This window comes from Triturus cristatus, chromosome 2_1, assembly GCF_964204655.1.
Source record: "Triturus cristatus chromosome 2_1, aTriCri1.1, whole genome shotgun sequence".
NCBI lineage: Eukaryota > Metazoa > Chordata > Amphibia > Caudata > Salamandridae > Triturus > Triturus cristatus.
Genome location: NC_140581.1, coordinates 1191771369 through 1191798702, shown reverse-complemented (window position 1 = coordinate 1191798702; position 27334 = coordinate 1191771369). Strand labels below are relative to the sequence as shown.

Here is a 27334-nt window from a genome sequence, read left to right as displayed (position 1 = left end):
CCACCATTCTCTCGAATACTGCTGTATAGTTGAGAGACTAAATGCCTACCATCCGTAGAAGTAAGCAGGACTTGCAACGGATGCACTATCTCAGGTTCCTCCGGATAATGCGGCAACACCGTTCACATCCCCTGCCGCAACCGGAGATAGTAAAAGACATCCAGCGGAGTAGGCTGATATCCATTGAACAATTGCTCTTTCGTCTTGAGCTGACCCTTCGCAAAGAGATCACCCCATTGTCGGATCTTTATCTTAGCACATAACCCACGAAACCCTACTTCCTGCAACAGAGACAAGCACGGATGATAAACCAACGGCAAGGTCGGGGCATACAAAAGACTTAGTGTCATCCTACACATTATTCGCTGCCACGCATCAATCGTGCATGTCACCGTAGTGAACGGCATATCAATCGCACTGACGGGACCATGAATAATGCCCTGCAGCGGCAGAGGTCTGACTGTCCAGTCCTCTACCGCCAGCTGCGGCATGCACGGCGTAGGGGTAAACCAATGGTAAGCAAAGTGTGCCTGCGCACTCAAATAATACGCTAGGAAGTCAGGAACGTCAAATCCTCCCTTACTATATGGCCGGGTGATAGTCGACCAAGCCAGTCTGGGCTGTTTACCAGCCCAGAACAGTCGCAGCAACTCAGAGCGCAACGTCCGAAAAAAAAACGCCCCTGGGTAATACGGAATGTTCTGGAAGAAGTAGCGAGGCAACACCACCATTTTAATCAATGAGGCCCTACCCGCCATGGTAAACGGTAACGATATCCAGCGAGTAACATCCTCCGCCAACTTACTCATGGCCGTGCCATAATTCAAACGCAGAGTCTCTTCCCGGACCTTCGAAATTTGAACCCCTAAATATCTTAGATCCGACTCGCACCATTCGAGCGGGTAATCCGGCGGGTATCGCCCCACCGCAGGCGTCAAAGGAAAGAATTGCGACTTCTTCCAGTTAATTTGAATTCCTGACAATCTCCCAAACACCACAAACTCTCGGAGCAGCGGATTAAGGTTAGTCTGCGGATCCACCACATATAGCGTTAAATCATCAGAATATAAGGACACATCAATCTGACGTTGAAAACATTTAAAGGCACTTTGCTTGTGCAGCTGTCGGATGCGACATGCCAGAGGCTCGATTGCTATAGCGAACAACAATGGGGACAGCGGGCACCCTTGTCTGGTCCCCCTGGTTAATGGAATGGGATCGGACATCTCCCCATTGATTAGCACTCTCGCTTTCGGGTCAGTATAAAGCAGTTTTATCCAGGCCACAAAGATTTTAGGAAACCCCATCCTTGACAGAATAGCAAACAGGTAGTTCCACTCAACCGAGTCGAATGCCTTGGTTGCATCAAGGAATATGGCCGCGACAGGCAGTTCCGGCGCCACTGTATGAATCAAAGAAAAAAGAGTACGCAAATTACTAGCAGTGGATCTACCCGGGACGAACCCTGCCTGATCCGGGAGGGCAATTTTAGTCATAAGCAGTGAGAGTCCAGTGGCCAGCACCTTTGCCAAGATCTTGGCGTCACAATTTATCAAGGAGAGCGGCCTGTAAGAATCACAGTCCGCCGGGTCCTTGTCTGGCTTCAGCAGGGAGGTAATCACTACCTCTCTCATCGTCCCCGGAAACACTCCCACCTCCAGGGATTCCTCATAAACCTCACGAAGCACAGGGGCCATGATATCAATATAGCATTTATAAAATTCCGCCAGCAACCCATCCAATCCTGCAGCCTTACCACCACTCAGAGACATAATCGCCTCCCGTATCTCATCCAGCTCGAATGGAGCTCCGAGAAATTGCCTGTGTTCATCACTCAGCCAACATAATGCTACATCATCCAGGAAATCCTCAAACAGAACATTACCACCATCGCGGGCAGCATATAACCCTTCATAATGCTCCGTGAATTGCCTTAAAATTCCCTTTGTGTCTTGATGTATAACACCACTCGGTGCCCGTATCTTTATTATGTGCGAGGTTCCCCTCGAATGCCTAGTGATCGCCGCCAAGGCCCGACCCGGTCTCTCTCCCTAACAATAGCGACGGGCCTGCCAATATTTGCCCCTGAATTTGGTCTCTCTGTCTGCCTCCTGCTCGTATCGCGACAATCTTTCCCTAAATTCCTTGTGGAGAAGACCCATCGGCTCCCGGGACATCCTAGTCTCCAGCACCTTAAGTTTGGACTCTAGTTTGGTAAGCGAGCCTCGTATGGCCTTTAGTACACCGAAGCTCTTAGAGATGTAATATCCCCTGATCGTCACCTTAAACGCTTCCCAGATGGTCTCAACACTATCTACCAACCCCTTGTTACGTGGAAAAAAATCCGCTATCTCCGCCCCGAATTCTGTCTGGAATAGGGGATCCAATAATGCCGTGGGTTGCAGCCGCCATCGTGGTGTTGCCCTACCATACCCCGGTAACGCTACCTGAACCAGAACCGGACAATGATCCGAGTATGACCTCGGCAGATGCGTCACTCTGCCTAAGTCTACCGCTAATCCACGAGATAGGAAACAATAATCAAGCCCAGCCCAAGTGTTGGCATACGCTGTGAAGTGTGTCCCCTCACGGACCCCAGCATGCACAAACCTCCAACTATCTATTAGTCCTCCTTCCTCCAGTATGCCCGCCACAGCATCCCTCGCACACCTGTTATATTGGGGGCTACCATCCGACCTGTCCAACCCAGGAGTCATTGTAATGTTAAAATCTCCGCCCCATATAATATGCATGGAACCTGTAGTATCATACCCCACAACTTGGTGTAAAAAGCAGGTGAGTCCACATTTGGCCCATAACAATTTACAATCGCAACCATATCAGTACCCAGTCTACCCCATAACAGGACAAATCTCCCCTCGTCATCCGTGCGTTCACCCAGCCGTACGAACGGCACCGCTTTCTTGATCAGAATCGCCGTTCCTCTAGCGTACCCAGAATATGAGGAGAAGCTCCGCACGTCCGCCCATTTGCTCGCGAAAGTGTAAGTAGACCGAGGACTAAGGTGCGTTTCCTGCAACAATGCAATTTGCGCCTGATGCTGTTCTAGATAGGCCACCACCCTCCTACATTTCCTCGCATCATTCAACCCCCGGACATTCCAGGTCACGATCGTAATTCTTGAGCTACGAGCACTTTCAGCCATCACTCCGCAACCAACCAGGATCCAAATAGCCACCCAACTCCGAATGCATCTTCTGCCACAGGAACCGTCCAGACAGCGCCTGATCACAGCGGTGAACAAACATTGGAACCTCAGTAGTAATCTTAGCACTAGCGTTTTGCACTTCTGTCAACTCCCTGCTCCGTAGACAACCACCCCAGCACCCTTTCGATTCACTCATCTCAGTACATGAACTCCGAACAACCAAACCATAACTGAATCCCTGGCACCCACCCCCCTCCCACTGAAGCAATCCCCAACCTGCCAGCATCGTACCCCCCGTCCCTCCCACAGACGCCCCTAGAACTAGGGCAAAGACACCCCACAACCCCAAAACCATATACTAGGGTAATTCCCATCGGGAAACACATCTAGGTGGCATCACTGATACCCCCCCGTGAACGCAAGCCCAACCACAGTGTGCAGCTCGGCCCGGCGACACAGAGGGGCGTCCGGCGCTATAATCAGGGGCATCTGGGACCTGCCACAAGTAACCAATGCCAGCAATTAGTCTGCAAAAAACGTACAGCTCCCGCAGTGCGGCCGGAGAAGGCCCCCACCCCGCAGAGACCCCCGAGGCAGCCAGCTATCACCCCACCTTCTCAACCCCACATCAACCAAACTAATACAAAGATCAGTGCAATGTCTCTCAGCAAGAAACCCCACTCTTAACTCTTGGGCAACGCTCTAAGCTCTACATTCAGAACAATATGCAGTCGAGGAACTCCCCACTCACGGTTCACCATCCACCAGCATCTCTTGCCGAGGGTCCATATCGTCCTCCGCACCAGCCCCCGGCTTGTGAGTTCGTTTATGATGCTTGAGAAAATCCTCCACCTGCTGAGGATTTGTGAAGAATTGCTGTCTCCCCTGATGCGTGACCCGCAGGCGCGCCGGGTAGAGCAATGCGTAGTCTATTTGCAAGTTTCGCAACTTTGCCTTAACTGAGAGAAATTTCCTACGTTCCTCTTGGACCAGTGGAGTGAAGTCCGGATACAGCGTGAAGGAATTCCCATCATAGGATAACGAACGCGTACTTCTTGCTGCTCTTAAGGCCACATCCCCATCCCGATAATTTAGCATCCGGGCTATGATCGGCCTGGGCGTCGCTCCCGGCTTTGGTCTGGGGCCCAGGGCCCGATGCGCCCTCTCCACTATAAAGTGGGGAGAAAAGGCGTCCGAACCAATCGCCGCCACCAGCATCTTCTCGACATACTACTCCTCCATTTTGCCCACATTGGTCGTCTCCGGAATACCCACAATGCGTACGTTATTACGCCGACTTCTCGCTTCTAAATCCTCATTTTTAGCCGCGATGACCCGCAGGAGATTGTCCATTCTTGATAACTGCGACGTGTGCTGTGTCACCGTGTCCTCGGAGTCCGACATGCGCTGTTCCACCTCTTTCAATCGCTCCTCATGCGCATCCAGCTTGTGCACCACCGCATCCATACGCGACGACATCCTGTCCACCTTATCCGCGATTGTCGCAAACCCTTGGCGCATCTCTCGTAGGACATCTTGCAGATTGATCGCCGTGTCTACAGCTCCCTCCGCCGCTCCAGACGTCCCCCCCGTGCCGCGAGCCGCCTCCCCAGGCGCGGTCGTTTTCTTACTGGCCTCAAACGTGAGTTTGGGCTGCTTCGTGTCCGTTCTGCCCATCCTGGTCCAGGGCAGAGCTCTCCGTTAACACCAGCAGGGGACCGTGACGGAATCAGCCGTCTCCGGCGCAGTGATGGAGACGAACCCCTTTCCGATCCTTCTTGTGCCTCTACCCTTCGCCAACCTACGGACACAAGTGGCCAGGGCAGATGGACTTAATACTGCATTCCACACGCAGCAGGCGGCACCATCCACGCCTAGTGATGGACTTCGTTTCACCTCCGGCAGACGCAACGCCCCACCAGTAACACTGGCCACGTTCAGTCTCTCTCCCAGTACCTCGCCCGGTATAACTTCCACTCTTCAGTATGCCCTATCGGGGCTGCACCAGTCTCTGTCTTCACACCAGGGGGGACAACACGTGCTCGCCCACTCCGGACTCCAGCAGCTCCAATCTTCACGGATTAAGCACCCCAGTCGATCAGAACCGCACTCCGCCACCAGTTCGCCAGGCACCGCCCCCTCCGTACCTGAGGTCCGTCGCACCGCTGCCCACACACTGCCAGGGGGGGGGGGATCGGCACCTCTCGCCGCAATCCCCAGATCCAGAAATCCGCTCAGAGGTCCTCTCCTAGGAGCATACCAATGCCGATCCACATCAGGGCCGCGGTAGGAGCTCCGGTCCTGCAGCTACTCCGAGGGGGGAGGGGGAGGAGGGATGCCCCCCTGCACAACCCCCTCCAGTGGTTCTCCGATCTTCCCCCGCACTCCTCACCAGGCCAATTTGCGGCGACCCCAGGGGACGTCCCACGCGATCTCAGTGTTTGCGGCCCTCCGCCTGTTCAGCCGCGGCCTCGCCTATCAGCCCGGGCCGGGATTGCAGCCCAGCGCTGTCGGCCTTCACCTCCGCCGCAACTTGCAGCTCGCCGCTCTGCGATCTCACATCACCGGGGGCACTCAACGTCGGACAGTCCACTCCAGCCACTCTGCTGATCCTCCGCCTGCAGTCACGGCACCCAGGTGTGCCCGTTCAGGATAATAAGCGGATAATTACCGCCGGACAGCGGGAGCCCTACGCGAAGGCGTCCATTCGCTAGTGCGCCACCTAGCGTTCCCCAAAAAGGCGGTCTTGTCTTTCATGCATTAGTCTTAGCATTAGTGCACGCATGCGCAAAGCATTTACCAATGTGTTCGTGTTGGTGCATTTTATTATCACATAACACTATTAGTAAATGTTACTAGGGCGTTAATTTGAGCAGGTTTTGTTTCGCAAAACCCTGCTTCATCACGACTCCCATTAAAAAAAGATTTTCAGCCGAGCATGAATGCTCCCATCAATGTTCTCTTCCAGTTCACGGGCGGTCTGTGGCTAGGAAACGTTCCAGAGAGGTGCCATCCTTGCTCTTGTTACTGCCATAGCTCTGCCCAGGCCAGCTGAAGAAATGAAGGAACAGATTTCAAAAGGATGTTTGTGGGCCCCCACGTTATGCCTTGCCCCAAATGCTGCTGTGTGTAGCCCCACCAAAACAAACTCTCTTCGAGAAGTTGCTTGGCATTATTTTTTTTAATGAACATGGGGTTATGCATTGCTGCTAGTTACTGCTGGAGAGAGGAGAGTGCCCCATAGTATTTTCAGTGTTATCTCCCTTTCATTTCTTTTCACCCTACCACTCTCTTTGTCCCTTTATTCTTACTGTTACATGCATTACTGTCCTCTCTCTATGTACAGGTTACTGTCGTATCTTTTTGCCAATAACTCTCTCATCAATCTGTTTTTCTCCTGTATGTAATCTTTTATCCCTAAATGCGCACCCGTTTTCTTATCTGGTACAGATCACGTGTGTCTCCCGCCACGGAATGAGCCTCTGAATGGCAATGTCACATTTTGCATGTCTTCTTTTTTCTGGTCGCTCTCATAATACAAACCGAAAACAATCGCTAAAAGTAATTCTGAATACTCTGCATGGGCAATATTGAAACCACTGCCCAGTCTTCTCACCAAACACTACTGCGTCCCGACTGCACGTTGGTTCATTGAGCATTGACCTTGTGAAGAGGCTTTTAGCCTGTTCTGTCCTGGTACTGCAGGGATGATTGATAAAGGAGTGCAGTTGAAAGTGGCATCCACAAGGCATACTTTCATTTCGATTGTGTTTTCAGGTCAAACTCCGGCAGACAATGTGCGGAACTCGTCGCATGTAGGGGCACAGAGTCACTCTTAAAAGAAGGCATGACGCATTTTGCACTCCCACAAACACTGTACATCTTTTTCGTAAGAAACAAAGGCGATCATACTGATTCAAAAATAAACTATGTTGAAGGCAAGAGAGTCCAGTTTGTGATTTGTGACAATTGCAGATGGATGATTCAGATGTAGGAGAGGTACAGATTTGCTTTCAAATGCATTTGTTAATGGTCGAAAGTGTGGGCCCCTTCAAGACAACACACGAGGAATGGAATGCAGTTCATCCATCTCGTAGGGTGCCCGCGGCCTCTGGCAGAGTTATGGACACTCTTTACACTGCAGATGATTTCATCTTGAGTGAGACTAGGAGCTTCCATCACTTCTTGCCACTCAAACGCTTGTATTTACTGTGGCCCGCCACACAGGCATCCTGCATGCTTTCGCTGTGTTGCGATAGCCTGCTGATGGGAGCCCGCTTGCCTCTACATTCCGGTGCCTCAGTAATAGGGGTGGGCGGAATTTGCATAGTTGCGCTACGCAATGCTCCGCAAAATGGTAAAAAATCTCCGCGCGCACGCAGAAATTCCGCAAACACGCGGAATTGCTTCTTCGCAATGCTTTTTTCTTGTTCGCGAACGCTGTGTGCGTGCTCAGGGGGGAAATATCTCACGAACACGCATTTTGAGAACACGAACAAGCAAAAAATTCCGCCAAGCTGCGGAACGTATAATTTTGGGCAATTCTGCACTCTCCGCGGAACGTGAAATTACCTAAATTCTTGAAATTCTGCGAGCGGAACGGAATTTACCGCCCAGGCTTACTCAGTAGTACCTTTCGCTGCTTGGCCACTCTCCTCGATGGCATAATACCAGGGCCCATGTGCTTCAAACCTCTGAATTGCGAGTAGCATTCCTGCGGCTCAAGCTGAACGGATCTGTTGGCGCCCCGGTTATGCACCCACTACGTAGGCTTCCAGGCCATGCCCTTCAACATCTCATCAGAATAAAATGTTGATATTAGTTGTGTCTTTGTGAGATGTGGTACACAGAAAACCTGTACCCTAAAACAATAAACGCTAAATGCTTTTAATATTCTATGTTTGTTTTTTAATATCTATAAAGTCAATTAATATAATATGTATTTGATGTACATAGGTAACATTGTTGTTCCCGCTATTTGGTGATGGAAATAATGAGCCCGAAGCAATTCAAGTTCTGCGGGATGCTAATGACTACAATCGAAGGTTCTCCGGGCAGCCTAGATCTGTAAGCAAAAACATTTCTGTTTTTTTACATTTTATTTTTTTGCTTAAAGCAAAACGCAGAAATCATTTAAAACTTCCTTTCACAAACCTTTTTCACCTCAAAACAGCCAGCCTCGACGCAGCGACCACAGGATCCATGTCTTGGGGTATCATTCACTTTGAAAGTATACAAACAACTTTAGGCAGAACCAATGTATCTGCCTTTAACGTGCTAACCTATTTAAATATAGCCGTGCACAAATGTGCACAGACTATTTGTGCCTTGTCTCTGCAACCTGTCTCTTTCTGCCATCTATGATTGCCCTGCTTGTTCATTCCTCAAGCTTGATGTGCCGAGCAGCAGGTTATCCAGTGACACAACGCTAATAGTCTATGCACATTTGTCCTTGCATATGTCTGCAAGCATTAGCACAATAAAGCGTCGATGGAGAGCAATTGCTTGGAGTCATTGTTCTTCTTTCTTTGCGTTCCGGCCATAAAGCAGTTAACCTGTGCTCCTGATTTCATGGTTTCTAGCAAACTCTGGCTTTTCACCTGCACTGCAGACTAATGTACAATTCTCCTGGCAGGCACTATTCATGACATTGGAAGTGTTGCTCCCTAGCAGAGTGCATATCCGTGCCTGCAGATCGTTGTTAGTCCAAAGTGCTTTTAACATGGACGACTACAGTCCCCATGTCCACGCTGTGACACGACTGATGTTTGTGGCCACGGATTTTTTTTTTGTGCCTTTTTATTAGGTTTTTTCTTTAACAATTTAAAATTTTAATGTAATTTTAACTTTTACTTTTATGTATTGTTTATTATGATGTGAATGGTCATATTTTTGATTGAATAGAAAATAATAACATACATCCATTAGTAAATAGACATGCATATTAGGTACATCAGATTTCGCAATACAGTCAGGTTTAGGAAGGCCACTGTGGATACAGTAGTGTCACCGTATGTATTTAACAGCATTACTTTTTCCTGTTGGTCAGTGCTTGATAAACAGTATTGTTCGTATGTAGTACTAAGTGGTCCGATTCTCGCTGTATTACAGAAACAGTTGTAGACTGGGGGAGAGGATAAATGAAATGGAGTAATTAAACTAAATTCCCCAACTTCGTCTGACCCTAACCACATCTCAACCTTTTGTCAGAGTGCTCCACCGGTTGTTCCCACACACTCTTTACACATTTTAATATGCCTACTTTACATTGTTAAGTCATTAGACCATATATAAAATTACATTGCAGGCTGGGAAGGGCCTGGGTAGCTAGAGCTCTTATTGACCCTGCACTACAGGGACTGGTGCTGGTGCCATGGCCTTGAAAGCTTCCAGTATAGTATCGCAGTCCAGAGAAATGACCTTTTTGTGCAGTCCACGGGCATCCTCTCGTCGGATTGCCGCGCTTTCCGCACTGCCCCATCTTACCACCTCCCCGTGCCAACCATAAAGTGTTGGGGGTTTAACTGACTTCCACCGCATCGTGTTGGAGCGTTTGGCCATGAGCAGCGCTAGGTCTACAAAGCGAAGCTGTACTTTCTGCGCCTTGGGGCGCCGGGTCAATCCAGCCGTACTCTGCACGGGAATCCCAGTCGCCGAAATAACCATTGTAACCACTTCCAACCAGTAAGAGGCGATCACGGGGCACAGCCACAGCATGTGGAGCAGGTCGGCTTCCTCTAGCATACATTTGGGGCAATGGTGTTGCCTGGCTTGGAACATGCGCTGTAGACGGTGCGGGGTGAGATATGCTTACATTTGGCATTACGTGTTTTTTTGGGGAGGTATTCTAAAACCGTGCATCATTCCTTGTCTGTCAGCTCTTTTCCTAGATCCGTGGACCATCTATTGCGTAAGTCCGTCAGGGTGATTCCAGTGTGTGTTGTAATGCCTCTGTACAGCCATTTAGTGAGGTGGCGGCCGTCTCCCATCCGGTAGGTCATATGGACCGATTTGTGTTAAGCAGGTGCCTCCCTGTGCGGGGCCCAGTGTTTATTCACATACAGGAGGACTGCAGCATGCATGAGATATAGTGTGTCTGTGATCCCATGGTACCTGGTGAAATTAGCATGTTCCTGAGCGTGCATCCCCCTCGTCGAACAAAGCGCCTACCGTAGAGACACCGCCCTCAGACCAAGCAAGCATTCTCTGTTTGGTGAGTAAGCCAGTAGGAGTAGGGATGCCAAGAGCGGCCTGTTGTCAGAGTATGGAGGGCAGCGTTTGTGGCCACAGATATTACTGATGGGATAAATAGCTTTTTATCTACACCCTGGATTGAATAGGTTGCAGATTTGTCTTTCTATGATAAATCTGCATAGTTCGTCATGACTGGGACCTTTCATGTCCCCCTGAACATGAGGTGTGCCTTTCTTGCTCTCACTCAAGTTGTGAGCTGGCATTGAGATATCTGTACATCTTTTTGGTTGGAAAGGTTTCTCTGTACCCTAGGCCTGACTGTGGTCTACCAGTGCAAAACATGTGTAAAAGAAGTGACCGAGTTTGTGTCTATTTGCTCTCACCAGAACAAAAGTACTACAGGCTACTATCCCAACATCTTGTGCACAGCTCTAGCTAGTCACCTAACACCCAGCAAGATCCCTCATAAGCGGAAGGACGGTCTGTTCCGTAAAAGAGGATTACTCCTTGAGAGGCCGCATTTTCATGATGACGGTCAAGAGCCGGAGAGCCTCCTGATGTTCACCTCTTTTACTCCAGTATTCGAACTTGCATAGATTCACATGCTTGAATCATTCTCCGCCGTTGAGATTGGAGTCCCTGGTACCTTAGAAAAGTAATGTCCTAGTAGACATAAAAATATAGAGGCCTTAGGCCTTTCGATTTATACAACCAATCAGATGACACCACCCTGTAGAACCTTCTTGAGAGAAGCTCCAGGCCCTCATATATTCTACTGTATGTCGTGCTAGGGAGTCTTCACTGACCTCTGTTCAGTTTTTTCCTCACAGTTCTTTCAAAGAAGATTCTCTACAAATGTTTATTATTCTGGCATAACAGATATTCTTTACAGATCTGCATATTGGTTTTAAGGTGGAGCAAACTGACGTCCATTATGTCTGAAACACCTAAAAAAGGTCTCTTCAGACCTTGTTGCACTTGCAGGAAGAGATTACATGTTGACAACACTCATAAGGACTGTTTATATTGTTTATACCCGGACCACAAAACCAAAGACTGGAAGGTATGTCGAATGTTTTCTACAAAAACGTTAAAAGACAGTGAAGGGAGGCTTCTTTTGCATCTGCAAAAACAACAAAAAACAGAGATAATTCTGTCTCTGATGAGGAGAGTGATGCCTCTTTAATGTCTTTGTTAAAGAGGTCTCTTAAGAGACCTCTAAATGACCCTGTAGGTCACTCGTCCCAGGAACCACCTAAAAAGGCATCTAAAAAAGCATCTGAGGGATCTCATGGACATGGAGCTCCTTCCAAGTTGTCTCACAAGCAGCAGCAAGACAAGAAGAAGGCAAGTTCTTCCTTATGATCCCTTCAGAAAAGGCCTCGGAACCCCCTACATCCCCACCTAAGGTAAAACACACTTTTAAGAAACCTACTTTTACTCTGTTGACGGGTGGCTCGTCGAGAACATCTCCATTGACGAAATATCCTCTTCTGTCCTATGTAGATCTACTGCAGTCTCAGCAGCGTTGACGGCTTCTACCATCACCACCATTACAGTGTTTACGGCGCCATTCGCCTCGTTGATAACCTCATTGTCTACAAGTTAGGCTACACTGTCATCAACGGTAAATATTACCTCAAAACCATTGTCAACAGAAATTCCTTCTTCAACAGCAAAACCTCTCGTCAGCGGCAATCCTCTTGTCAACGGCAAACCTCTCGTTGGCAGCAAATCTTTCACCGACGGCAAACCTTTCATCTACGACATCATCTTCGATGGCAGTCCCACCGCCATCGTCGTCTGCACTACCATGGCAATCTCCGATTACTGGTGGCTCCTCATCGATGATACCTAACTTATCAACATTGGATCCTACATTGTTTTTAAGGAAATCCTCATTGACGACAAAGAGAAACAAAATCAGTTTCATGCAAAAAGTAAGCCAAATGGGTTAACACCATCTTTAACATCCACAAGTCAAGTGCAACCAGTTTTGCCTGCACATCTTTTGGATTAGGACGACTCTGAAGATGACAGTCTCTTTGGAGCAGCTTATAGCCCTTCGGAGTTTAATGTAAAATATCAGGAAGATTCAGATGATCAGGACTATTATGATCAACCATATTATTATCCTCAGGAACGTCATCAACAACAATACCATCAATATAAGGTATGGCTCCCTACCACTCTAGTAGCCAGTGTGCAATCTGTGTTGGCAGATTAGAAAATGAGATTGCCACCAACATCTCCTTCTCATTACCAAGAAGCTCCTCAACCACCTACAGTTCAGGTTCAACCACTAACTCCACCTCCAGTACAGGCATCTCGAAGTGACTCGGTATGAATCGTCCTCTTCTAAGGATGGAGAAGGCGGCGAAATTCTCATTGTACAAGATGAATGGGATAATTACATACTGCCATCACCGGCGTTGCCGTCTGCACCCCAAACAGATTCTCCTCCAGAAGGTATAGGAGGTTTCCACAACTTTAGAGTGATCATCCAGAGGATTTAGAGTTACCCATGCCCACGCATCAACAAGATTGCTTTCTTTATGATTTAAAAAGCCTTTCAGGATATCAGTAAGATCTATGCCCATCATAGATTATATTTGGGACCAAGGCTTGAAGAACATGCGCTAGCCAGCTACTGTACCACCAGTGTTACCAGGGTCAAATAAAGAATACAAGGCCCCGGAGGACGCACCTGCCTGCTTCATGGGTCACCCGAAACCAGACTTGTTTTTTTCTCAAGCGGCACAGCAAAGATCTAAAAATCCCTCCACATCCCTTTCAGCACCCCCGGACAAAGAGGGTAGAAGGCTTGATAATATCGGCAAACGTTTCTCCACAATGTCATAGCTCACAGTCAGAGCATCAAATTCCTTGCCTTACTAGGCCGATATAATAAATGGATGTGGTCAGATATTGTTGCATATCTGGACAATTTTCCAGAAGAGGTCAAGGAGGAGGCAAAGAAAATATTGCTGGAAGGTGAGCGTTCCGCCTCAGAAATAATAGACTGTGCGATGGATATTGCTTCCACCGGATTCAGATAGCTGGCTCGCTGGCTGAGGCAGCTGTTTTGGTTCAAAGTTACTATGTTCAGGCCACAATTTCAGACCAAAATATTAGACTTGCTTTACGATGGGGAAGCATTGTTTAAAAAACATGTGGATGAGACTCGCCAAACAATAAAGGTAGATACAGACACAGCTACGTCCCTGGAGACTTTACAATTTAAAAAAATGCCTTTTCGTGCCGCTCAAAGAAAGGGGCATCCATCTTATAGAGGGAGATACCAACAGTATCACTATCCCACATACACTTCCTCTAACCAGTAATTTTGGCCCCAATATCACCAATGTCAACCACCTATGGCTGCCTACAACACGTCCTCTTTCAGAGGAAAAACAGGATTGAGGGGGGCAAAGAAACCAACTGTCAACAATGAGTACCCCCAAGATCATTCGTGATTTCGAACTGATATGTGTAGATATTGCAAAAAACCTGACCAAATCAATTGAGGTCAGGAATCTCCCGGAGACAAGGTGGTTTAATGCTGCTTAATCTAATGCCCCAAAAATATTAAAATCGGCCCTCCACGCTAATCCTAGTGACTGGGCACAAATTTAAATTGCCAGGAAGCTTTACAAAACCACAGTTAAGTAGAGGAAGGAAGAACTAAGGTCATTAGCTTGGGACGATGTGGAGAGAGCTAGCTCCCTCAAAGATTCCAAAAGTTTTTGGGAGGTTATAAATCGTCCCTTTTTCACAGAAGAGGTGAGGAGGATAGATTCCTTGATCACAGGGGAGGCTTGGGAAACTCATTTTTCAGCCATTTTTAACCCCCCATGACCGTCATCTAGATGCTCCCAGTGGGGATTTGCCGTAAAAAGTTAACCTCTGCTTCTGAGTTAAGTCTATCTATCTCAGTGGCTGAGGTCGAGGAAGCCATAGCCAAAGGAGTCTGCATGAAAGCACCAGGTCCTGATGGGGTCCCCTTAGATCTATTTAAAAGTAATCCCCAGTTATGGGCTCCAGTGCTGACCAATGTTTTTAGGGCAGTGATTTGTGGCCCAATCCCAGTATTCTGGATAGAGGTAGTCGTTGTCCCCGAAGTGACCCCGCCTGCTATAGGCCAATTTCACTTATTGACGCTACGGCAAAGTTGCTAGGGCGGGTTGTCCTTGCCCGGCTTGAAACATGGGCGACTGACAATAGGGTATTGGCAAGATCGCAATATGACTTCAGAAGAAGGATGGGCACCACAGAGCAGTGCCTTAACTTGTCACTGGTGCTGGGCAAGTACATGAGGGCCAGGAAGGGTTCCATCCACCTGGCCTTCATGGACTTGTCCATTGCTTTTGACACTGTTAACCGGGACAAGTTGTGGGTAATGATGGGAAAGATGGGTGTGGATGAGGCTTTGATTTCCCTCCTTCGCAGGCTCCATGCATCGACCTCCGTTTCTATAAGATATGACTCCCAAGGTGAGAAAACTAGGCCTATAGCCTCCATGGAAGGTGTAAGGCAGGGATGTATTTTGGCTCCCTTTCTTTTTCTAATTTACACCCATGGTTTGGAGGCCCTTTTAATAGACAAAGAAAATGATTGTCCGCGTATTGGAGGCACACGGGTCCCGCTACTCTCTATTGCGGATGCCACAATGTTAATGGCACTAACAGCACTTGGCCTCCAAAAATTGCTTTATGCATTTACAGATTTTATGCTGGCTCTTGACCTAAAAGTGAATTTTATAAAATCGGATATTATGGTGCGTGGCCCTAAAATGACAAAAACAAGGAAATACACAGTGGGAGATGAACTGAATAATTGTAACTATCTAGGGATTGTTTTTAATAATAGGCTGAGTTGGGACCCGTTAGTTACGGCAAGGGTGCAACAGGCAGGCAGGGTAGTTGAGGGGCTTTTCCGTTTTACCAGAAAGCTGGGCCATAAGCCGGTGTCTGAGTTGGTTAGTTTGTATAAATCCAAATGTGTGCCCGTTGTAACATATGGGGCAGGAGTGTGGGGATACCATAACAACCGACAGCCTCAAGTTATGGATAACAAATTTATTAAAAGATTATTGATGACTCCTAATAGTACCCCCACGATATTCTGTCATCTAGAGCTGAGGTTTGATTTCATCGAGGATCGCATTGGAATTGCCCCTCTGTTATTATGGGCTAAAATCTGGTTGTCCGAAGAACTAGTATTCTCCAGAGAGGTTATCAAGGACTGTATTAACCTAGATGGAGCACTTTCTATCCCTTGGCTTCGATTTGTAAGGGATAGCTTCAGTAAGTTAGGTTTGGGTCATTATTTCGATTGTCCGGATAGCATCCCTGAAAATGCTAAAAACATCATAAAAGAGGCAAACTCTACAGAGGTAAGGACATCACGTTCTAACCATGACGTAACAGGGCGCCTTTATTTATCCCCAGCAATTTTATTTAACTTTTACGACAAATGTACAGACTCGTTTTTATTTAACTAGATTACGTTTACATACCTTGCATTTTTTGGTGGCTTTCCCAAAATATTTGGGGTGGGAGGATAAACTGGTGCCTTGCCCATGTGATAACGTGGCACCCCAGAGCACTGTGCACTTTATGCTATTTTACCCCCTCTATAAGGTACCAGGAGAAAGGTTTTTGTCCCGATTTTAAAAGAAATTAGGCCGTGCTCTTCTATAGAAGGGTTTTATAATCTATCCTCTTTGGCCACTTATGATATATGTATTAGGGTTTCCAACTATATCACAGTAGCTTTGGCGATTAGGAAACGTGATTAGGCCTTGCTACTGAACCCGATTAGAGTACATTTTTAACATGTAACCCTAAGCACTGATGTACCTTTATGGAGGGAGCCGTATAATGAAATTATGACGAGTGCCTTGTAATATAGACTGTACATTTTATTAGAGGAATGTTTTAAGGTTTATACTTCTCCCTCCTCTTATATAATGAATTGATGAGTATGAACTGTTTATTTGGCTGCTTTGTATATAGTCTTTTTAAATAATAATCCATTATGACGATTTTATGAATTTTTATGGTCCTTGTTTAAAATCAAATAGGTTTACCTTAACTTCACTGATGAGGTTGGTATGAACTGTTCATTTTGCTGCTTTGTATATAGATATCTGAAAGAAACACGTTAGTTAGATTCCTCACCTTAGAATATCCCCAGGCGTCAGGCTGGATCCGGAAAGATTTTTGTAGCAATACCCCTTGCGCGTCGCTAGGCGTCGTCTGCGGCTCCGCGTCCGTCGTTGGCGTCGTGCGCCGGAATGACGTTGTCGGAGTACTTAGACGCCGCCCTCGCGCGCTGACGTCAGTTCTTCTTTTTTCCGCGCCAGTAAGCGCCGATCCGGGCAGAGCTTACCCCTAGTCACTTTTTGACTAGCTTTTTGACCTCTTTTGGTTACTCAACTCGACATCTGGTGCCGGTAGGATGCCTGGATTCAAGCATTGTGACGCCTGTCACCGACTGATGTCGGTCACGGATCACCATCGCCGGTGCCTGTACTGCCTGGGGGCCGACCATGACGCGGAGTCGTGCCCCGACTGTCAGGCCTTGACGTCGAAGGCTAGGCGGGAGCGGTCCCGTAAGCTACTCGAGCTTCGACACTCGGCTCCGCGTCGCTCTCGGTCCCGGTCCAGGAGGAGGTCCAAGGACCGCTCGCGGAGCCGCAGCCATCGCTCGTCGGGATCTTCGGGTAAGTCCCGTCACTCCAAACACTCTAAGAAGTCCAAGCGGCGTCCGCGCTCTTCGGACTCCCCTCGTCGGTCGCGCGACCCGGCCGAGGGTCCGGGTGGTTCCACCCCCGTGGCTCCGACGGAGCCGTAGGAGCCGCGCTCGTCCCCATACCCTCCGGTCCCTGGGACTGACGCGACTCCGGCGGAGGTCAGTTCCTTCCTCTCGGCCATGAGGAATCTGGCTCCGCCGTCGACGCCTGCAGGCGCGCCTTTGGGCCCCGCAGGGTTGACTGGGCAACCTCGCGTGCCGGCGGCTCCGGCCCCGGCGCCGTCGAGGGCTCCGGCCCCGACGGCGCAGGTCCCCGAGGGATCCAGGCCTGAATCTCTGCCGGCGCCGGTCGACCTCACAACGCCTCCTGCGCCGACACCGGTTCCGCCCCCGACCCCGCTCGGCGTCGAGCCTCAGTTTAGCCCTATTCCGGACCAGCCGCCGGTACGGCGCCGTCCGACGCCGTTACTGGCGCTGATGGGTGACCGCTTCATCCACCGTCCGGCTCCGATCATTCCTCCTGTCTACCAGGAATCGGATGATGAGGGCGACTGGGAGGGGTCTCAGGACCCTCTGGCCGAACAGGCCCAATTGTCTCAGGACTGGGCAGAGGAATTGGGGGAACTGGTGGTTCAACATCTGGCGGGCTCTCTGAACGCCAGAGCGGACGAACTCAGCTGCCGGTGCATGATGGATCACGAATGGTGTCTGAACTCGGACGTGGCGCAAGGTCTCTTTCTGCAGTGGGGAGAGCCTTGGTTAGATCTATTCGCCACCGAAGGGAACGCGCAATGTCAGCAGTTCTGCGCGTTGGAATTTCCAAGGCGGCACTCGCTCGGAGACGCTTTTCGTCGCGAGTGGAGTTGCGGTCTGTTGTACGCCTTTCCGCCTATACCACTTCTGCCCAGAGTGCTGAAGAAGATCAGACGCGACCGGGCCCAAGTCATCTTGGTGGCTCCGGATTGGGCACGAAGGTACTGGTATCCCGAGCTACTCAGTATGTCCATCGATCCCCCGATGTGACTGCCTCTTCGGGAGGATCTTCTGTCGCCGCAGCAGGGGACGGTCCTCCACCCGAACCTGTCCAGCCTCCACCTACATGCGTGGAGATTGAGCGGCGGCAGTTGATGCCATTTGACTTGCCTCCTGAAGTCTGTGATGTCATTCTGGCAGCCAGGCGTCCCTCCACAAAGACAGTATACGCCTGCCGGAGGAACAAATTTGTGGCATGGTGCACAGCAAAGGCTGTGGATCCCCTTTCTGCCCATCTTTCTGAGGTTCCTCTCTTTCTTCTTTCTTTGGCCCAGCAGGGCTCTCCTCTGGGCACCTTGAAAGGTTATCTTGCTGCTATCTCCGCCTTCCTTCGGCTTCCTGATCAGCCTTCTCTTTTTAAGTCCCCTGTTGTTTCACGCTTTCTCAAGGGCATTACTCATATGTACCCTCATGTTCCTTTCGTAATGCCTCAGTGGGACTTGAATCTTGTTCTCACTTTTCTGATGTGCGCTCCCTTTGAGCCCCTTCATAACTGTCCCATCCATCTTTTGACTTTGAAAACTGCTTTCTTGGTTGCCATCACCTCCGCTAGGCGGGTGAGTGAGCTCCAGCCTTTGTCATCCAAGCCTCCCTTCCTTTCAGTTCATCCGGACAAAGTTGTCCTCCGGACACGTCCTTCTTTCCTGCCTAAAGTCGTGACTCCCTTACACATCGGGCAATCTGTCACGCTGCCCACCTTCTTTCCGCCTCCGCATCCTTCAAAAGATGAAGAGAGGCTCCACCGTCTGGACCCAAAACGTGCGCTATCCTTTTATTTGGACCGCACAAGACAGTTCCGGGTGGACGACCAACTTTTTGTTGGATACGTAGGGGCTAAGAAGGGTAAAGCGGTACACAAGCAGACCATCTCTCGGTGGGTCGTGTTGTGTATTAAGACCTGCTATTCTTTGGCGAAAAAGGTTCCTCCTGTTGGGCTACGGGCCCATTCTACTCGGGCCACAGTGGCCACGACTGCACTGGGACGGGGAGTCCCCTTGCAAGACATCTGTCAGGCGGCGACGTGGGCTTCGCTGCACACGTTTGCGAGACATTACTGCCTGGACAGCCAAGTCCGGAGGGATGGCCACTTTGGCCGTTCTGTTCTCCAGGACTTTCTGGTGTGATCTTGGTTCGCAGACCCACCACCGGGGTTGGTATTGCTGGGGTATCTATTCTTTGGTGAGGAATCTAACTAACGTGTTTCTTTCAGATGAACAAGTTACTTACCTTCGGTAACGATGTATCTGTAAGAAACATTAGTTAGTTAGATTCCTCACCGACCCACCCAGCCTCCCCGTTCTGCGAACCGACATCTAGGGTTAAGGTTCTCCCTTTCAGGGCCCTAGATTTTTTGGCACCAGTGTCGGTCGCTTGCATGGCTCAGCGTCCCTGGCGCGGAAAGCTATGTACAAGAACTGACGTCAGCGCGCGAGGGCGGCGTCTAAGTACTCCAACGTCATTCCGGCGCACGATGCCAACGACGGACGCGGAGCCGCAGACGACGCCTAGCGACGCGCAAGGGGTATTGCTACAAAAATCTTTCCGGATCCAGCCTGACGCCTGGGGATATTCTAAGGTGAGGAATCTAACTAACTAATGTTTCTTACAGATACATCGTTACCGAAGGTAAGTAACTTGTTCTTTTGAATTAATAATTTGTTGTGAACGTTTTCATGAACATTTATGGTTTTCGTTTGAAACCGAATAAAGTTATATGACTTGACTTGAGTACCCCCAACTGCCAGCTACTTCATTTCTCATTCCATCCAGAATAGGCGGAAACATTTTCAATCATCTACAACAGTGGAAGCAAATTACCACAGATCAATGGGTCTTAGACCTAATTCGATTCAGACATTCTTCTGAATTCATACAAAACCCACCTCCGACCCCTCCTCAACCTTCCCTCCTCAACCTTCCCTCAAAAACACCTACGCCTTCTCAAGTTGGAGGTTATTACCTTGCTAAAAGAGGGCGGCATAGAGAGGGTACCACTCGTTTAAAGAGGGAAAAGTTTCTACTCCCGTGTCTTCTTGATTCGCAAGAATTCAAAGCAGTGGAGACCAATTCTGGACTTAAGAAGCCTCAACAGATACCTCAAGAAACAATTGTTTCGCATGATTACCATCCAGGATATGTTGCTTCTCCATAACGATTACATGTCATTCCTGGATCTCAAGGATGCATATTTTCATATATCCATACACCAGAAACACCAAACATTTCTCAGGTTCACGGTAGCCAGTAGCCACTATCAGTTCTGATTATTGCCATTCTCAAATCTGCCCTGCATTTTTACAAGGTGCCTAGCGCTGGTGGCAGCCTACCTCAGGCAACTGCAACATCAAATGTTTCCCTACCTCGACAACTGGCTAGTCAAGGCCCCTACTTTCAAAGCCACACCTGTATGCACCTCCTCAACCAGCTGGGTCTGCATCTAAACCCAAACAAATCAGTCCTTCAACCTTCATGGTAACTAACTTTCCTAGGAGCCATACTGGATACCACTCTGAACAAAGCATATCCCACACTGGAGAGACAACTGAAGCTTCTGGCTTTGGCAAAGCTCGTACAAAAAAGGTTTACTTTCCATATGCCGTTACAAATCTCTCCTAGGCATAATGTCCTCCTGTATTCATCTCATTCCATGCTGTAGCCTACTACACATGTGTCTGCTCTTCAGGAAGTGTTAGACAGCCAGTGGGCACAAGACAAGGAAACATATAATGACATAATTCAGGTCACTCTACCCATGATTTCATCACCCGTTTGGTGGACGCAACCTCGTCATCTGTCACTGGGTCTACCATTACTACCTCAACCCTCTCCTTTAGTGATCACAACAGATGCTTCCTTGGACGGCTGGGGAGCTTACTGCCAGGAGTTCCAAGTCAGCAGCAGATGGCCCCCATCCCATTGGAGCCTTCACATCAACCTTCTCAATTAACAGTGGTATTCCCTGCTCTACAAGCCTTCCTGCCCAGAATTTGAAACTCTTCAGTGCTTGTACGAACAGACAGTACTGCAACAACGCACTACATGTGAGTGAGAGGTGGGGCACAGCAGCCGGAGTGGCTGAGTCCGGAGCACAGGGTTCACGATTCAATCCCTGGCTCCGGCGGCAGCTCACCCTCAGTATCATGTGACTCTGGGCAATAGCTCACTTATTCTCCCCGACAGCCCCCAGTGCTTTGAAAACCTTAAGGGGGTGATATGTTTGTGATTTACAAATAGGAATTATTAAATAAACAAGCAGGTAGGAACACGATCTCACATTCTATCCCAGGAAACTCAAATTATCTGGAAATGGACAGTAGTTCACAAGGTGTCACTACCCGGAAATCAGAACACCATAGCGGTTAACTTAAGCAGACTAAAAACAACCTGCCATGAGTGGGAACTGGATCAACACACACTCAACAGCATCTTCCTCCAGTGGGGAAAGCCAAACATTGGACCTCTTTGCAACTCCCCACAACACCAAATGCCAGTGCCATGCAAGTTGGCATCCCCATCAGGGATCATGGGGGAATGCTTTTTCAATTGCATGGCCAGGCATATTTGCCCATGCTTTTCCTCCCATTCCTCTCCTTCCAAAAGTACTAAAGAAGTTGAAGGCAGAACCCTGCAAGATCATACTTATAGCTCCAGCATGGCTGTGCCAACATTGGTACACGGAACTTCTTCTCCTATCAGTGCAGCCTCAGATACACCTCAAACCTATTCTGTCACTGCTGACGATGAACCAGGGACAAGTGCGCCTTACAGATCCCAGTTCTCTCAGATTATCAGCCTGGCTCCTGAGTCCCAAGAATTTCAACATTTTGCAATTCCTTAAAAAAAAATAAAAAATAAAAAAAAGAATGCAGAGACTTACTAGCAAGCGCAAAAGCGGACAGTAACAACAAAACTTCCTTCTTGAAGTGGAAAAGATTCTGCATTTGGTGTAAAACTGCTAAAGGGCATCCTATCTCATCTTACTTAGAAGAAATTTTACCTTACCTTCTACACCTAGTGCAAACAGGTTTAGCTCACGCTTCCATAAAGGTACATCTGGAGGCCATTTCAGAAGGCCATCCTACACTCCATCCTTATGGTCCAGCAGGCTTGTTAAGCAATTCCTTGAGGGATTGTTAAGGGCATTTCCACCAGTTAGAGTACCTCCTTCAACATTGCAGCTCAATACGGTGCTTGCACAACTAATGAGAACATCCATTAGAGCCTATCTATAAGCGGATACAAAGTTCTTATCCTGAAAGGTAGCTCTCCTCACTCTCACGTCTGCAAGGAGGGTTAGTGGAATTCAGGCTTTTACTATCCAGGAACCATTCCTGTAATTTAGGAACAATAGAGTTATTCTGCGCACAAACCCTAAGTTTATTCCTGAAGTCCCCTCGGGCTGTCATCTTAATGAGCCAGTAATACTTGTTTGTAAATGTTTTTATTAACAACACAAATTACAGTGAGCGACCGTTAACAGTGGGGATCTCAGCATGTTGCTTGTTATGTAGGGAGTCAAAAATATACACATTTAGCAATTAACGATCAAGTACTACATACAGATCGACAGGTTGTTTGAGTGGTCCACCGCCATGTGGAGAAAGTGTGTGGGGAGGAACCGGGGGGGGGGATAGAGGAGGAAGAGAAGGGAAACACAGTATACAACAATGTGAGAGCTCTACGGTCCGTGAAGTTTACATTTTGAGATACAGAGTCCACACAGCCACATATCCCAGTTTTGACAGAGAGCTGTGCTGCAGTCCAGCATGTGTGGGTGTCACTACTTAGTGGTAACAGGTGGGCAGGTCCGTTAGTAACCAATTGTGCCATAAGTGAGGGAGTTAAAGGCAGACTGGGTCCCTGGAGGAAGATCTGTGGGATCGGGCAGTCGCGCATGGGGGAGTCATTGTAGGGAATGCATGGAAATGGCGCATAGGTTCAGTGGCTTTGGGTGTGAGGAGAAGCGATAGCCCGATCATCGGGGTGTTGCCCATTAGTGCTTCTCAGGGGAGAGTGTGCGTTACTCATTGTGCTTGAGGTGGACATTCATCAGTCTTGACTTCAACTTCAGTCAAGAATGTCTTCCATGCGTCACCCCCGTGCGGTAATCCCCTCTCATGCAGAGTAATCTGAGTGTGTGTGTCTCAGCTCTGGTCCATGTAAGCAGCACTCTAAGCCATCCCTGGATCTCCGGGGAATTCCAAGCCATGGTTATGTTATGAGCCCCAATGTACCCTAATATAGGCCTAGGTAGCTGCACAACCTTTTACCTACATTTGTCCTACCTTGCTCTACATAACAGTTCTAGCGCTGACCTTTTACCTAGTTATGTGCCGAATAAATGTTGCGTGGTTTTCTTCTAAAACTAGCCTAATTTATTATGCATGAGGTTTCTTAGTATCATATCTTTATCCCCTGCCTAGGACATGCACAGCAGGATTACCATCTTGTGTATAATAACTCTGTACAAAAGTCACCGCTATCGTCATACTTGGACAACAGGCCCACAGTACCATTACACATCTAGGTAGAACCCTGAGGTTACCTTTCAGGTATGAAAGAACCACATCTCCACTGGGCACCAGAGGAGAAGCTTTCATGCTGACACAAGTCACTGAGATTCCTGCATGCAGAAACTCCAGCATGCAGTGGTCTGACATCTCTCGCGGGTGTCCAACTCGAAACCAAGGTGAAGTCCTTCGTTCTTTCCCATCAGGTAATGGGGTTGGCTTTTTCCTAGGGGATTCTTGGCTTTAAACCCACATACATGCTAGGTAAACTTAGGTACACTTGGATAGGGTCCGCATAGTAGGAGTACACATGATTACTGCCATGTATCTATATGCCAAATGCAAAAACAACAGTTGATGGACAGAATGCAGAACAATGTCATACATTCACCCCAGTACAGAGATCTGGGCCTAAATCCATCGTTTTTTTGCTCACCATGCCATTCCAGTTTGAACCCAGACATATGCAAATTAGTCTTGACCCTGTACCTCATGGGAACAGTCCAGTCCGAACTGCCAAGCCAGGTCCTCCCTGGACTGGAAACAAGCATCCTAGGACCGGTTTCTGGGTTTCACCCCTCTTCAGCCAGGATAGCTTGATTCCAGTGGCATGGAGAGCACAGGACTCACGTCTGAGCATACCCGTCCCACTCGGGGTGACAAATGCAAAAACAACAGTTGATGGACAGAATGCAGAACAATGTCATACATTCACCCCAGTACAGAGATCTGGGCCTAAATCCATCGTTCTTTTACTCACCATGCCATTTCAGTTTGAACCCAGCCATATGCAAATCAGTCTTTACCCTGTGGCTCATGGGAACAGTCCGACCCGAACTGCCAAGCCAGGTCCTCCCTGGACTGGAAACGAGCGTCCTAGGGCCGGTTTCGGGGTTTCACCCCTCTTCAGCCAGGATAGCTTGATTCCAGTGGCATGGAGAGCACGGGACTCACGTCCGAGCATACCCTTCCACTCGGGGTGACAAATGAAAAAACAACAGTTGATGGACAGAATGCAGAACAATGTCATACATTCACCCCAGTACAGAGATCTGGGCCTAAATCCATCGTTTTTTTGCTCACCATGCCATTCTAGTTTGAACCCAGGCATATGCAAATCAGTCTTGACCCTGTGCCTCATGGGAACAGTCCAGCCCGAACTGCCAAGCCAGGTCCTCCCTGGACTGGAAACAAGCATCCTAGGACCGGTTTCGGGGTTTCACCCCTCTTCAGCCAGGATAGCTTGATTCCAGTGGCATGGAGAGCACAGGACTCACATCTGAGCATACCCGTCCCACTCGGGGTGACAAATGCAAAAACAACAGTTGATGGACAGAATGCAGAACCATGTCATACATTCACCCCAGTACAGAGATCTGGGCCTAAATCCATCATTTTTGAAGAGGGGTGAAACCCCGAAAGCGGTCCTAGGATGCTTGATTCTGGTCCAGGGAAGACATGGCTTAACAGTTCAGGCTGGACTGTTCCCATGAGGCACAGGGTCAAGACTGATTTGCATATGGCCATGTCTGAACTGGAGTGGCGTGGTGAGCAAAATAACGATGGATTAAACCCAGATCTGTGACTGGGGGTGAATGTTTTGTCAATGTGCAACATTCCGTCCATCATCTTGTGTGTTTTGCTGTTCGCCCTATGTGGGAAGGATATGCCCAGACGTGGGTCCCGTGCTCACTACGCCACTGGAGTCAAGCTATCCTGGCTGAAGAGGGGTGAAACCCCGAAACCGCTCCTAGGATGCTTGATTCCGGTCCAGGGAAGAGATGGCTTGGCAGTTCGGGCTGGACTGTTCCCATGAGGCACAGGGTCAAGACTGATTTTCATATGGCCATGTCTGAACTGAGGTGGCGTGGTGAGCAAAATAAGGATGGATTAAACCCAGATCTGTGACTGGGGGTGAATGTTTTGCCAATGTGCAACATTCCGTCCATCATATTGTGTGTTTTGCTGTTCGCCCTATGTGGGAAGTGTATGCCCAGACGTGTGTCCCGTGCTCGCTACGCCACTGGAGTCAAGCTATCCTGGCTGAAGAGGGGTGAAACCCCGAAACCGGTCCTAGGATGCTTGATTCCGGTCGAGGGAAGACATGGCTTGGCAGTTCGGGCTGGACTGTTCCCATGAGGCACAGGGTCAAGACTGATTTGCATATGGCCATATCTGAACTGGGGTGGCGTGGTGAGCAAAATAATGATGGATTAAACCCAGATCTGTGACTGGGGGTGAATGTTTTGCCAATGTGCAACATTCCGTCCATCATCTTGTGTGTTTTGCTGTTCGCCCTATGTGGAAAGGGTATGCCCAGACGTGGGTCCCGTGCTCACTACGCCACTGGAGTCAAGCTATCCTGGCTGAAGAGGGGTGAAACCCTGAAACCGGTCCTAGGATGCTTGATTCCGGTCCAGGGAAGACATGGCTTGGCAGTTCGGGCTGGACTGTTCCCATGAGGCACAGGGTCAAGACTGATTTGCATATGGCCATGTCTGAACTGGGGTGGCGTGGTGAGCAAAATAATGATGGATTAAACCCAGATCTGTGACTGGGGGTGAATGTTTTGCCAATGTGCAACATTCCGTCCATCATCTTATGTGTTTTGCTGTTCGCCCTATGTGGGAAGGGTATGCCCAGACGTGGGTCCCGTGCTCACTACGCCACTGGAGTCAAGCTATCCTGGCTGAAGAGGGGTGAAACCCTGAAACCGGTCCTAGGATGCTTGATTCCGGTCCAGGGAAGACATGGCTTGGCAGTTCGGGCTGGACTGTTCCCATGAGGCACAGGGTCAAGACTGATTTGCATATGGCCATGTCTGAACTGGGGTGGCGTGGTGAGCAAAATAATGATGGATTAAACCCAGATCTGTGACTGGGGGTGAATGTTTTGCCAATGTGCAACATTCCGTCCATCATCTTGTGTGTTTTGCTGTTCGCCCTATGTGGGAAGGGTATGCCCAGACGTGGGTCCCGTGCTCACTACGCCACTGGAGTCAAGCTATCCTGGCTGAAGAGGGGTGAAACCCTGAAACCGGTCCTAGGATGCTTGATTCCGGTCCAGGGAAGACATGGCTTGGCAGTTCGGGCTGGACTGTTCCCATGAGGCACAGGGTCAAGACTGATTTGCATATGGCCATGTCTGAACTGCGGTGGCGTGGTGGGCAAAATAACGATGGATTAAACCCAGATCTGTGACTGGGGGTGAATGTTTTGCCAATGTGCAACATTCCGTCCATCATCTTGTGTGTTTTGCTGTATCTATATGCCTGCATAAATTCACTGTTTTAGCACCATGGTAGAATTCTACCTTTTATTTACTCTGTTGGTGCTCGTAATGTTATATATCTGTTTCTGTCTAATGATTGCCCCAGGAAACATATTTTATACTAGGATGACCTTGGTTCAGTAAATGTTTATTGAAAATGTCCCCATCATTTATTCTGTGTATCTTTCTCTCTGAGACTAATTGAGCATGATTTACTGAGCGAAAGGTACTGCACTGTTTCCACGAACTACGAAGGATCAAGGGTTGTCATGTTCGATAGTTGCCAGAAACTATTCGCTCCTTGGTAAAGTTAGGGAGCTTATAGTGGCACTGTGAGCTAGCTTCTCAAAAGGCCAACATATCCTGTGGGATTGTCTGGAATCAGTCTGGACACCAGTCCCTT

At 48.7% G+C, this 27334-nt stretch overlaps 1 protein-coding gene across 3 annotated transcripts in view; it reads left to right on the top strand.

Moving 5' to 3' along the window:
- The window catches only part of LOC146866615 (E3 ubiquitin-protein ligase RNF170-like), a 557133-nt gene that overhangs the window by 469443 nt on the left and 60356 nt on the right, over positions 1-27334 (top strand). For all 3 annotated transcript variants that reach the window (XM_085636635.1, XM_085636636.1, XM_085636634.1), the window contains exon 6: positions 8126-8236. In XM_085636635.1, coding sequence (XP_085492761.1) covers positions 8126-8236 — 111 coding nt within the window. The remainder of the gene's footprint in view (positions 1-8125; positions 8237-27334) is intronic.